Source organism: Rhea americana, unplaced genomic scaffold, assembly GCF_003343005.1.
Source record: "Rhea americana isolate MKP2758 unplaced genomic scaffold, rheAme1 scaffold_6, whole genome shotgun sequence".
NCBI classification, from domain to species: Eukaryota; Metazoa; Chordata; class Aves; order Rheiformes; family Rheidae; genus Rhea; species Rhea americana.
The window spans coordinates 638601-653003 of record NW_028186756.1 but is presented as its reverse complement, the minus strand read 5'-3'; the positions used below and the strand labels follow the sequence as shown (position 1 = coordinate 653003).

The 14403-nt window shown below is 44.7% G+C and overlaps 1 protein-coding gene across 2 annotated transcripts in view; it reads left to right on the top strand.

Moving 5' to 3' along the window:
- The window catches only part of PAK3 (p21 (RAC1) activated kinase 3), a 137433-nt gene that overhangs the window by 86526 nt on the left and 36504 nt on the right, over positions 1–14403 (top strand). For both annotated transcript variants that reach the window (XR_014897655.1, XM_085319633.1), the window contains exon 2: positions 9308–9504. Coding sequence is in view for 1 of the 2 variants with exons in the window: in XM_085319633.1 (XP_085175759.1) it covers positions 9330–9504 (175 nt within the window). In the remaining variant the exon portion in view is untranslated. The remainder of the gene's footprint in view (positions 1–9307; positions 9505–14403) is intronic.

Below are 14403 nucleotides of genomic sequence, written 5' to 3'. Positions count from 1 at the left end.
CTGTGAGTGGGAGATAAACCCTGCCACAAATGCATGCACTCTAAAAAGCAAAAAATGAAGGAAACCATGGTAAAGAGATTCGTGACTTGCCAAAGGCCCATGGGAGAACAGGCAATTCAGCTGGCATGTCCCGAGGCCTTGTCTGCAGCAAAAACTATGCTTTCCTTCCAGTGTGAACCACTGCCCCCTTTCGTGGTTCCAGGTATGTTGGCATAAAGGTGCTTTGCATCTCTTCATGTAGAAAGGAAATGTGTGGTACTAAAATAAGACACATTTGCATTGGTACAATACCACAGTATGATTTTCCCTGGGTGTAGATGAGCTGTGACTGATAGCCTGGTACATAACAGGACTTGCCTAGTTTCATCTCTAATGCAGCTTCAGCAGGTTTTTGGGAAAAGGGGTGGGATTCTTGTGCTGAATTGCAGCAATCATCTTCTCTGGCTGTACTTATGGATATCATGTTTCCCACCACATAAATTCAGATATTGTTCAAATCCTGTCAGATGAAAATTTCAGGTGTCAAGGTGCTGTTGTGCTCAAATTGGTGGTATGAGAAACCAGTCCAGATTTGGATTCTGAAGATTAGTTTGGAGACTTGTCTTTCTCCAGCTGAACTAATATAATCAGAGCACTTCAGTTAAGCCACTTGATGATAACACTTCCTGGCATGGATGCCTCTTTCTGCTAGAAAAAGATGATGTTTGGATAGCAAAGGTTTTTTTACTCTGAACTCAGGTTGACTGGCCAGCTAAGTAAGTGTCTTCAGCCTGAACCTGCAAAAAGTCTGGCAACATGGGTTATGGAGCCTGTTGGTTTACTGTGGCTGAAGAATTACTGGTTGTCGGTTGAGTTGGGCTCAGTGACTTGTCCATTTTAACTGTTAAATAAAAAGCATTAATTTAAATCTCTTCCAAGATGCTATGAGGAGAAAAGGGCCTGGGTGGACTTTATTACCACACTTAATTGACTCTTAAGTCACGGAAAGCGAGTTGCTTGTAATTGTCTCTCCATACTTAACAGTCGGTACACTGTGGGTTACCTTCTTGGACAGTGCTTTAGGTTTGACTTCAAGTTGCCAACTCAAGTTAAAACTCACATCATTTTGTCTTGCATGTCTTAATCCAGATTAAGGTCATTTAATTTTTATTGATGTTGTCAGGTAGCTATTTCCAAAGAGCAGGTTTTGTGGTTTACTTTGGCTTCTAGAGAATAAAAGTGAATCGCAGGCATGAAGTCTGAAGCAGGTATAATATGGTCCATATGGAGAATTATTTCAGTCCTGCTAAAATGGTTTGACCTCTCAATCTTTTTCACACAGAAGTGTTCACGTGTAAACAAGAGCAAAGGATACGGTCCAATGCAATATGGGATATTTGAAAGCCACAGTTGATTTTAAGACATCCTTTTCTACTATGTAGAACTTCTCAGCTGTGTAAGTAAAAAGGAAAGGGGGTGAAGTGATAAGCAAGACTTTTGGCTTTTTTCCCCTCTAACATAGCAATGCCTTTTCTGGGTATCTTTTCATTATGTCTCATCAGTCAGAGGTGACTATTAACCGTTATATGAAAAAAGACTGTGGCTCCATAAAGAAGTGCTGGGATGTTTCACCCCATTTTGGTGATTTCACCTCTTCCTCTTTTAGTTCCTTCTAGAGTGCCCATTGCTCTTCTAGTCTAAGCATGTACCAGATGCAGTGGTTTGGAGCACAATCTTTTTGTTTCAAACTGTGATTCACAACATGGCAAAAATGTCCTTATAGCTGTTAGGGAGTGGGCACAAGTGAGCAGAGATGGCTGGTGGTCCTTCCAAGGCAGCCAGGAGAATGGAAGCGCTTTACTTGTTCTCTCTGGGTGGCAGAAGTGCCCTAGTTACCCAGTTAATTTGCTGTTTTCTCCATTATCAGCGTGTAGCCCATTCTCCTTCTCCTTGTTGTTAGGACACTTYTCTGATCTAAAATGGTCACCTAGAAGTGTGTTGCTTAACACTGAAGATCAATACACTGTCAGTGTTTTCTGAAAATAATAACCAAGAGGCTGCTTGGCCTAGGGTTGCCACAACAGCTTTTTTRATAACCAAGCTTTGAGCATTCACTTATTTTCTTTATTGCCCCTTGCTCTGTTTTATTGATTTGTTTCCATTACCTGGCAGTGTGTGCATTAGGTGGTTTTGCAGTCATTTCACAGACCATCTTTGATGCTGTGATACTCATGATGCTGCAAGGTGCTTGGTATGCATCACCCATTGAAATATGCTTCCTTGCCTTGTTCTGCTGTTAGGAGGTTTAATTAATGAATGCCTGGACAGAGTTTCAATGGCCATAAAACTATCCCAAAGCTCAAAGTGGTTTAGTGAGTGGCCGGAATCCTGGCGTGGGCGCAGGTTGAACGGATTGCTTTTGTTTTGATGGGATTAAAAAACACCCACAAGGAAAATATGTTGGRCCAGGGTGTGCTCCAGGCCTCTGTCCAGCCCCAGCAAGGTGGAGAGTGGCTCTTGCTCAATCCAGTTTTCTTTCATGGTGGCTCAGTGCTACCCTCAAGCCTCAGTGTCCTTGTTGGTGTTACCTCATACGTCCAAGCACTGCTTAAACAGAGCCCTTAAACATACACTTAGCTTTAAACATCACTGCCTTTAGTGAGTCTAACATAATCACGTGCTTTGCAGGATTGGGACCACGGCCTGAAGAGCCATGCCTCAGGGTAGAGAGAGGAAGCTAGCGGGGCTCTGGCAAACTCATGGCAAGTCCCAATACTTTTTGCGCCTGGAAAAGTGCATGTGTGTCAGGACCGTGAAGCTTTTGTAGTGGGAGCAGGTACTGGGTGTTCGGAGTCTGCAGAAGAGCAGCAAATTTCCGTCATGTGGGAAAGTGCTTAAAGCGGGTAAAATGAGGAGACACTGTGAGATGGAAATGTCAGGCGCATTTTGCAAAGTGTTGCCTATTGTTGCACTGGCAAGTGGAAGGAAATGGAGTTAGATAGGTAGAGCGAGGGTTTGAGGAGGAGAGGCTTTGTTTGCAGGTTGCCTTTTTTAGCCTTGACAAGCTCCGATACCTTGGTCCATTCTTGGGTTGAACAACTCACTTGGTGACTTTTTGGGTCTCGACAAAGAGGATTAATGATTTAAATCAGAAGAACTATCTAGTTGAATAAAACTATTAAATTAACTATTACTGCATTCACATTCCTTCTGTGTTCGTTTTCTGAGGATATTCCTGCAAATGTACTTACTGTCGAGAGTGAATTTTAAACCAGTATTAGTGAGTCACTTGGTAAAGCACTTAATGCTACAATTCATAAGAGAAACTTGATTCTCAGCCTTGTGTTTATCCAGTCTCAGAAAAGAAACAGTTTCAAGTCCTTGTGACCGGGGATAGTTTTGATTGGATACAACCTGTATTCAAAATATCCCCTGCATACAGTGAGCTGCTTATGAACGGTTAGTTCAGGGGCCAAAAGTTACTTGTAGAAAGCTTCCAAGGATAATTTTTGMATAAATGAATACATTGGAGGAAATCATAAGCTGCTTACAGGCTGTTTGCAAACAGAAACAGAGTGTACGTTCATCAAAGACATTATTCAGCTCGAATAATTTGCGCAGCTCGGAGCCTGTTTACCTGCCTGCGAGGGGAATGGGGAGGCTCAGCTGGCCAGTGCTGGTGTCGGGGGAGCGCGAAGCTTGCTTGTCGTGGYTTCTCAGCCTGTAATTCCTCAGTTAGTGTGAATGTAAGCTCCGCTGCCTGTCTCCTGAGTTGTAAAAGGAAGAGGCCCAGGTGTTACTTTGCAAGGTGTGCGGGTGAAGGGCGTCCCTGACATACGCCTTTGCTCTCTGAAGCCAGGAAGCAGCTGGAGTGCCCACGGCCCCGGCGCTGTCCTGTTCTCCTTCAGCCTGGAGCATAGGTACCACACGGGGAATAAATTCACAAGTGAATGCAACTCCCCAGGCCTTGGCAGATGCTGACCGTGGCCCTTTTTATCAAAAGCCATCAGTATAATGTTTTAACTTAACCAAGTTCTGTGGGGAAGCCTCCAAACGTCTCTCTTGTAAGTGGTGAAACCATGACTGCATCTATTCTGTATAACTAACCAGCTGTACTTCCCAATGAATTGTAAGAAGACTGCAAGTACACATGCAGATGCAGAAAAACAGATGCAATCCTTCTGCACCTGGCCTGCAAAGTACTGTATAAATACCTTCAAATAGAGCTTAACAAACAGAGTATCTCAGTACTCAACAGTGAGAAAGGATCCTTCTCAGTTACAGCACCATTGATTTCTGGGAAATGGACGAGTCTCTCTGGGAGCAGAATTTGGCCCATATAACTGAGTAATAAAATATCTTTTGGAGGAAGTATATTTATAAACAAAGAGCTCTGTGAAAAAAGAGCACTGCATCTTCAAGTTACGTTTGCAAAGCGGCTGCCTGAAAATTGGCATGGCTCCTTCCGATCAAAGGATCTTAGAAAGAGTTTTGCTGCATCACAAGCTGCAATAGTATCTCTGAGGCTTTGAAAATGAACACCAGTGTCTCTGAAAACAGGAAGCTCTTTGTGAGTTTTAATTGGAACCAGTCAGGTCTGAATGCTGCAGTCTTTAAAATAACGTGACTAATCTAAGAAAGCTATTCAAGATCTATCTACAAAGAGTATTCTCCAGATGCACACAGGTGAAGAGCTGATGGGGATAAAGGCTTTGCCTGAGATTCTGCTCTGAACTTGAACTGAATTGAACCATTTTTTTGCATGTGTGTTGTTTTGAAGACATTTGAGTGCTTTATGTATCTTCCTTTCCTTTCCTTTCCCGAGCTTGGCAAGAACTAGGTGCAAAAATATTGCAAGGCGGGCTTTTGCAAAGGGGGGATTGAGTCATGGAGAAGCTGAATGCCATGTTTTTAAAGTTAATGTTTGTCTTTATACTTATGAAATTGATGATTGGAAGAGGTGAGGAAAAGGGAAGGGACATGGGGTTTTTGTTTCTATTACAGGGGCGTGCGTTCCATAGCCCTGGGATAGTCGTGTGGAGGCAACTGACCTGGCTGAGAAGTCACTTTTGCCTTTTGCGACTTGGCAGCGAMGCCTTGGCTGGTGTGCTTGAATACACTTTTGTTGCTCTAAGTACAATAGGCTCTTTCCTTAAATAATCCCTAAAAGCCAATGKATGTTGAAAGGAATTTTCTCTGGGAGTAGGTATCAGGTATCTGTCCTTTTTGTTGCAATCTTGTTAAAATTTTATCAGTTTAAATAGAGCTACCGGTGTGGCCTGGCCCACACTAATGGGATCTTGGAAGACTGAGGTAAGAAAATCCTGTTGATGGTGCGCTCCATCCTTGTGGTGAGCACAGCGTAGCCTCTTCCAAAAGCTGTCCYTGATGACAGGCTGGGCGGCTCCCACAGCTCTGGCGTGATACGGTTTTCAGGGGATTGCTGATAGCTGTATTGTAGCAGTGCTCAGGGATGGGGTGCAGTGTATTTAATGCTTTAGTAGCGCAAAGTTTTCCTGGTTCTGATCTCTGCTGCAGAGTTGTGTTCTGCGATCTCAGGTCTCATTTTTTAAAATTTACTCTCTAGCCCTCAGGGCTGCAGGAAGGTTCTGAAAAATGTGACATGAGTGTAAAGCAGTACCGTGCTGTGTCCCTGAGTTTGCAAAACTCATGGAATATTAGCCTCAAGATCCTGGAACGGCTCCTCTTTATCTTCCGGAAGCGGACTATGGACTTTGCAGACCTTTGGCCACGGGATATGCTACTTTCCTCAAACTCAGCATCAAACTCCTAGGATTTCTGATGATGATGCARGTGGGAGCTGAGGGTTTTTTTTTCCCCTTTGTCTTGTTGAGGAACTTACTTTGAGTGGCCTCCTCAGAAGAAGGCCTCCGCTGGGCTGTGCACTTCTTGCAGTGTCATGTAGAAAACTAGCCAGTGTGGAGGCAGAAGCTCAGGAGTTCACGTTGTGCATAGGAACGGAGGTTCTGTGACTCTTTCTGTCTAAGAGGGAATGCAGCCATCAGCACCTCGCTCGCTGAGTTGGGTCGCTGGACAGGAGTGAGGCCACCTGGGAGCCGCCCAGGAGGCAGAGCAAGAGCTCATGAAACCGACGTGTATTTTGAATGGAGAGACTTGTGTATATGCAAGTTGAAGGTGTATGGAGGACRTGAGGAATGTTTAATGAGGGGTGTTTAATAAGGAAGGGGTGTTTAATGAGAAAGTAGGTGTCATTTCCAGGCATGGAAAAAGGACATGCRTCCCTTCTTATAATCAAGGGGCTGAATGCACCATTTTGGTATGCGTTTCCTAGGAATACTTGGTCGCATGCTTGCTTATTTGTCAGATGATAAGAACAAATTGTTTTGAAAAGTAAAGTCCAAAGAATGAAAATCTAAGTAAAATTCACATTTATAAGAAATGAAGGTATTCAGCTTTTGACCTTCTAATCTTGTCAGCATCTCTTTAATAAATTAAAAAAAAAGACAGGGGGAAGACTTTGACTGAGGATGTGAATGTGGCAGAATTGCTTCCAATAAATGGGAGGAGGTTTGGGATAGAGGCGTTCAGAGCAGAATAAGAATTGCAGGATAAGGCCTCATTATTGCCACAGCAAAGAGTGGCCCCAGGGTAGAATTTAATGTGGGTTATCGTGCTGTTGACGCTCCTCTGCAATATAAATCTAAAGTATTTGTGAGCTGAATATATCTCATTGGCCCTCCATTATTTGCAGGTTTTGTCCCAGTTAAAGTTGGAGTGAATCAGTGCAAAATGCTCAATTCTGAAGTTATGTGTGACAGTGAATGTTCTTTTGTCATTATGCAGTGGTACATAAAAATGCTCAAAATTAGAGTGATAGGAGTGCGGATGGACTCTGAGCAGGAAAACCATAAATTGCAAGTCTCTCAGCGTGTATTGCCTTGCGGTTTGCTTTAGGTTTCCTTTAGACCAGTTTTAGGAAGTTAATATCAACCGTTAGACCTATCTCCCCCTGCTTTTTTTTTTCTTCTTCTTCTTTTTTGGCTTCGAAGTGAATAAAAGAGCTTTGTACGGTTCTTGAAACTGAGCCTGAAGCAGCCCTGAACAAAATATAGTGTTCCTTTCAAGATCTTGGAAATAATTACATCATAGGCAAATTGGGCCAGAAGCCGTTAATAGTATCCTTTGTGGAAGGAGGCGCCCCGGGAGGCCCGCCGGCGTTGGCCGCAGCTGSCCGCGGCGGGAGGCGGGGGCGTCCCGGCGCAGGGGTGACCGCCCGGCTCTCTGGGGGGCTCGCGGGCCGGGGGCGGCGTGGAGAAGACGCGCGCCCTCCCCGCGGGGACCCTCGCGGCGCGGCGGCCGGGCGCCGGGCAGGCGCTTGCCCGAGCGCCGACGTCTTCCCGAGGATCGAAAGCGGCTTCGAGCCCGAGAGCTGCGCCGGTGCCCGGCGGGCTCGGCGGCGGGAGCCGCGAAGCTCCCGGCCGCGCCGCGCCGCGAGGCCTCCCCCCGGGGACGCCGAGGGCTCGTGCTGGTCCCGGCGGCCAGAAAGCCCGTCGTGGTGGAGCCCGACGGGCTCCCGCCTCGTCGGCCCGCGCCGGGCCGAGAGGAGCCCAGCTCRGCAGCGGCGCGAGGCGGAGCCGTGCCCGCCCGTGTCCGGCAGCGTTCTTRCCGCGAGGCTTTGAGTCTCAAACCTGTCAGTCGCGGGCTGCGTTTGGATTAAATTAAAAGCATAAATGCTGTAATAAAACGAAGGCGAYGGTCATTTTCTGTGTGGTCATTTTAAAACCATAACAAACCTTCCTGAAAAATGTAGTCTAGAGTGAGTGAACGCTCTGCATTTTTCAACAGGTCTAGATGGAGGGCGTTCTCAATTAAGGCCGTGTGGACTTGGTTATCCCCTAACAACACATCAGCTGGAAATCCTGGCAAAATTTCAGCTATATCAGAGTAAATGCAATCGTAGGAAGCTTTAACCGCAGCCGACAAATGAGTGCGTGGCAGCTTTGCCTAGGCGAGTGCAGCAGTGCTCTTACTAGCTGCACTTCAGGACCTTATTGTATAAGTGACAGTCACCAGTTTCGGCTCATGCTTTGAAGGGAATCACGACTTTCACAGCTAAAAAACAAGTTGAATCATTGTAAATTTAAGAAAATAGCTGATGGCTGTAATAACTTGTGTTATCTGTGAATCAGCACAAGGAGGGATCCGTAACGCACGCATAGTGGTCTGCATATGCCTGCCTTAAATGGAGCTGCATTCATTGCGGAGGGGTGGGAAGGAGAGGTGCTTGTAGAATTGTAACCTTTAAAATATGTAATATAGCCCACATCACATCTGATCTGTTTGAAGTCATACTCTATTTTCAGGTTTTAAATCAATCGGAGTTCATTTTCCCAAGCGTTGCTTGTTTGTTATACCAGCTGGATAATCCAGACTTGAATTTTAAGGTTTAAGATGCACTAGAGAGGTTGGGAGTTTCAGAAGGCTTGCCCCACTTACTTAGGCAAGTTGTATAACAAACCTAGGTATTCTTTCCTTAGATCAATACAACTGATCTCATTACTGGAAAAATATTATGAGAACAACTCAAAATTCTCACTACTGCTATAGGAAGGCCAACAAAGGACTATTCACGTCCATCCCTTGGTACTGTACCAGTGCCAATCCGATACTCAAAGCTGTGCCACAAACACTGCTGTGGTACCAAACCTATGCGGTAACAGGACAGGAGGAGGAAGACTAGAAGCATTTTCAGGATATGATTATTTTCCTAATTTGATTTTGATTGATTTTGAAGCAAACATTGTTTGCTTTTTATGTGCAAAAATATTTTTAATTGGTTCCTCTGAAAAATTTTCCTCTGGGAAGCTGGTTCCTTTTGAAGCCCCATGCTCCTAGGGGTAAACCCTCTGCTAGCATAAAGCCAGGAAGGGACAGAGATGCTAATCCTTGTTATATCCCAGCCCAGAGTGTTTTTTACATCATAAAAATGGTACATTAGGGTCCCAGGTGGTTTTAGTAAATCATTTAAGTTTTATTTGGGAAGTCTGGTGTTGGTTTTAGAGGAAGATCTGGTTTATAAACAGCTACAGGAAAAAACAAGTTGCTAATATAATTTTAAAAAGCCTTCGGTGGGGATAAAAGCCCTTTATTTTAATAGTAGTTCAGTGATCACTATTTAGGAATTATTTATAGCACCCAGCAGTACCTTACTCAAAGCAAACTCCTAATAGACAGGCCTCCTAATTCCTCCAGAAGGCTTTTCTTGCGCTCTTTCCTCTCCCTGCCAGGACACCAGCCTTGGTGGCCTCAATTGACAGGCATGCTTTTTCTGTTCTGCTCTTTGCAGGAGGCTGTGAGGGCTGCTGAAGATGTCCGATAGTCTGGATATTGAAGAGAAACCTCCAGCCCCGCCGTTGAGAATGAACAGCAACAATCGCGATTCTTCAGCACTAAACCACAGTTCAAAACCGCTCCCCATGGCCCCTGAGGAGAAGAACAAGAAAGCCAGGCTTCGCTCCATCTTCCCGGGAGGAGGGGATAAAAGTAACGTATCAGCAGTACAAATGGGCTACATCCTTGTCGTATTTTCTATCAGTTGCTGGTTAAGCGTTTACTTTCTGCCTCTGTTTTCTTTCTGTTTCAGTTGCTGAACATGGTAATTAAGGTCCTTGCAAAGCCTTCTGTTCCAATTACTCTAGTACCCTATTTTAAAAAAAGAGGAGGTGCTTAGTCAGTTACTTTCTTGTACTTGAGAAGCCAATAAGACATGTGCACACTTTATGTGGCTTATATTTTTAAAATACCTTTACAGTTAAGATGGGGAATCCTTTTCTTTGGATTTTGCTTTGCATTTGCAGTGAAACCAGAGAGATGCGATTGCATATTTTTGGAATTGCAGTTGCAGAACTAAGAAAGCAACGTGCCTGACCCTTTTTTTAATGCATTTGCATCACAGGAATGGGAGCAAGGCTCTTCTTGCTTGTTGCTTTTATAGTGATGGTGGACACAGAATGGCTTGTTTTAAAACCTGTTGAGTGTGGTTACAGTAAAAGAGTCTTGGATTTCTAAACATGCAGGAAACAGCATTTCAGTTGCATTCTTTGAAATGCATTTGCAGAAATGAATGTGTCTTAATTAGGGCATTTGCAGAACTAAGGAAACTATAGTCTTTCTTTTTCAGTGCCATGGGACTTAATGGGATCCATACATGAGTGCTGAGGGGTCTGGCCAGTGTTGTTGTCAGGCCTCTCTTAATTGTCTTTGAAAAGTCATGATGATCAGGGGAGGTTACTGAGAACTGGAAGAGAGCAAATATCACTCCTATCTGCAAGAAGGAGAATCCAGGGAACTACAGGCTGGCTGCTCAGCCTCACCTCAGACCCTGGGATGGAGAAAATCTTCCTGGAAAACATTTCCAAACACGTGAAGGACAAGAAGGTGATTGAGAGTAGTCAGCATGGATTTATGAAAGGGAAATTGTGCTTAACCAACCTAATAGCGTTCTACAATGAGATGACTAGCTTGATGGATAAGGGGAGAGTAGTGGATGCTGTTTTTTTCAACTTTAGTAAGGTGTTTGACGCTGTCTCCTGTAGCATCCTCATAGACCAACTGTTGAAGTACAGGCTAGATGAAGGGACAACAAGGTGAATTGAAAACTGACTGAACTGCTGGGCTTAATGGGTTGTGATCAGTGGCATGATGTCCAGCTGGAGACCAGTCATTAGTGGAGCATCCCAGGCATTGATACCAGCTTCAGTGCTGTTCAGTGTCTTCATTAATGACCTAGATGGTGGGATGGAGTGTACCCTCAGCAGGTTTGCAGATGATACCCCCTTAAAAAAAAAAAAAAAAAGGCAAAATAACTCGGAGGAGTGGCTGATAAATCGGATGGTTATGCCACCATTAACAGGAACCTTGACAGGCTGGAGAGATGAACTAACAGGAGCCTCGTGAAGTTCAACAATGGGAAATGTAAAGTCTTGCAGCTGGGGAGGAATAATCCCATGCACCAGACTGGCTGGGGGCCACCTGGCTGGAAAGCAACTTCTCAGAAAAAGACCTGGAAATCCTGCTGGACAGCAAGCTGACCTCGAACCAGCAATGTGGCCCCGCGGCAAAGAAAGCCAGGAAAAGCATCCTGGGCTGCATTAGGCAGAGCATTGCCAGCAGGTCAAGGGAGACACATCTGGAGTGTTGTGTCCAGTTCAAGAGAGACATGGAGCTACTGGAACAAGTCTGGCAAAGGACCACTAAGATGATTAAGGGATTGGAGCATCTGTCATACGAGGAGACTGAGAAAGCTGGAATTGTTTAGCCTGGAGAAGAGAAGKCCCAGTAGGAATCTTTTTAATGTGTAAGGATACCTGATGAGAGGGTGTAAAGAAGACAGAGCCAGATTCTTCTTTTGTTACTCAGTGACAGCCAAAAGGCAATGGTCATAAACTGAAAACCAAGAAATTCTGTTTAAACATAACCCTTTTTTATTTCAAAGGTGATTAAGCACTGGAATAGATTTCCCAAAGTGGTTGTGGAGCCTCCATCCTTGAAGATGCTCAGAATCTGACTGGGCACAGTCCTGGGCAACCTGTTCTAGCTGCTCCTGCTTTGAGCAGGAAAGTTGGACTAGGTGATCTCCAAATGTTCCTGCCAACTTCAACAATTCTGTTATTCTGTGGCAATTAGCACAAGAAGCTGTGTTGTCTTACTGGAACTGTACTCACATCTGCAGATGAAGACAGAGATGGGTCCTTGCATTAAGGCAGAGCAGGAAGTAGGGTATATTTGTGTAAGACTGCTGTGTTAAAGGACTTTTTCTGTCAGGACTAGAAAACAAGTGGCTGGGAGAGGGGGAGGAGGAGCAGGAGGATGTACTGGGATGTGGGAAACAAAAAACAATGGGAGTAAGATGAGGAGGAGAGATCAGCAGGAAGAAAGGAAACTGTAGCACAAAGGGAAAATCCTGATCCCTGTCCCCTCTTGTAATGGAGACAGTATCTATCCTGCTGCTGCCCTTTGTGTGCATTGGTGTCCCTCCAAGGAGGGGTCAGGAACATGGCCCATCCCTCTGAGCTATGGCTCACCCTGTGCTGCTCGACCAGCTGGATGAGGAATCTTTTTTGGAAGGCATGTGGTGATGTTAGAGGGCATTTGGCACTCAGAGCTCCTCACCAGCAGTAGAAGGCACAATTTGAATCTCAGTCCTCTTCTCAGCCAGTGGCAGTCCTGATGGCTTCTCTCAAGGAAAGGCTGTGACCGGATGGGCCCATCCCTCAGGCAGATCTCGCTGGTTAACTCTGTGGAGTGCTTCCCTGAATATCCCCTTCTGGGAACAAAATTAATTTTCAGTTAGTTCTTTTTAAAGGCCAAAATTAAAATCTCTCCCAGCTCCTTGAATTCCTAGAATGACTTGGGTCACTTCTTTCTCTGTCTGACAGCAAAATGGTATCATCTGTCTCTCTAGGGAATATTTTTGAAGCAGAAGGTGCTGTATGAAACATGCATGCGGAAAGAGGGAGATCCAGAAACAACCCCTCCTGGAAATGATCAGTGACATTAAAGATGGATGTAATTTAACTATCAGTCAGAGCAATCTTGGGCAGCATAGAAGTATCATGATTTTAAATGYGACTGTGAGGAAAAGTAAGCTAAGATTTATAGCTTAATTTTATTGGGTGAAATAATAAATGGAGGAAATTTAACTTGGCTGGCTGAGCCCCTTGAGGTGGATTCATCTCATGGCTGGCTTGTAGGTCAGCGTATCAGCTGGCTTGTCCATGCTTCACAGACTCAGTGACACATTTTTGAGAGTCCTGCTTATAAAAACAAAAGATGATTAATCTGACTGTTCTCATCTAGTGCAATGTTTTGCAGCATCATAGATTTATTTTAGTAGTCCAGTACTGGAGCTGGTAAACAGATTGTGAAGAAAACACCATGACAGGATGTTTCTGCCCCAAACTGCAGCGACTTGATTCTTTCGTTTATTCACTAGCTGCAAGGTGTGCAAGGATGGATGTGCTCGCTCAAAAGCAAGATGTTTGTGGGGACAGCTGCTCTCAGGGACCAGGACTGTTTTGCAGCACTCCCCTATCTGAGTGTAGTTTCTTGGTTTTTCAGTTAGGGTTGGAGTACTTCTGTGTTTAAGACCCTGCTTTGGTAGGCTGCTCATAGTTGTGTAAGGTCATTCTGTGCCTCTATAGTCCAAACAAGCCACTTCGAACATTGGTGGCCTACTCTTTCCCAGAGTGCCGGGCCTCCTCACGTTTCTTGGTACAGGAGCCAAGGCAGAGCTACTGAAATGCTTGTTCGGTGTCACACGGGAAATCTCTGCAGAACAAGGGGTTGAATCAGTTCTCCCACAGTCTGTGCTGTAGCTGTAAATTGGCTGTCCTTCCTCTGAGGTGATGATGGTGGTGGTAGCCACAGGGGAGCTCGTAGCATTAGTATTTCTTTTAAGAGCAGTACTATTACCTCAGGAGAATTGAGAGCAGGAAGAAACGGCTTGAATTCTTCCAGTTGTTTGGATACAGCTTTGTTCTTCTTTCGTTGAACTGCCTGTAATTACTGTGCTGTAAAATAAATTAATATCGTATGTGAACTGGTGGATCCACAGAGATGCTGTGGAACATTCAACTTAAAGAAGTGAGAGGGGAGCAGGCCCCTGAGGGTCAGGTGCTCCTTTCAGCTGAAGAGCTACATCCATATTAAGGTTATGGGGTTAATGATATCACGCCCAATGAAGTTGTTTTAGATTTAGCTCTAGATAGGAGCAGGGTCTGACTATTAGTCATCTAATTGCCTCCTATACCTAAAATCAAAAAAGAGAGGGRTGGAGAAAATCCTGAGGGGTTAAGGAGTATGGAGGAGAAAGAAAAGAACTGGATGCTGGGGCAGGGTGGGAGGGACAGAACAGGAAGGAGGATGGGAGGAGAAGTGGAGGGACATGAGGGGATGGAAGAACAAGTGGGATGAGTTGAAAGGAGGAGAGCAAGCAGGAGTTTAAACCATTGCTTCTTTTCGGGGGGAAAAGTTGCYACTTCTGAGTCATGCTTCAGAAGAGTCAGACCTTCACATTACTTGGCTAATTTATGTAACACAGAAGTAACTTGGGTTGCAGGGCATAGACAGAGATGTATAAGTGTTTAGATGCAGGGGTGTTACAAAGAGGCATTTAATTTCATATTTGATTTACGTTTTATCAGTGTRTTTTGGACTGTAGGTATTACACATGCAAGCTGTGGCAGAGATCCATGAAGCAGAAGAGCTTGAGGAATGAGCTAGAATGCTTGTCCTCTAGCAGGAATGGCCTGGAAAGGACAAGTGCCATTTTTGATGGAACATTTTATCTAACACCTTATTTCACTTACAGATTTAACTRTTGCTTTAAACTGTGTTTCATGACCCTTTAAATCTGATTTTCACTGCATTCGCTCACAAATG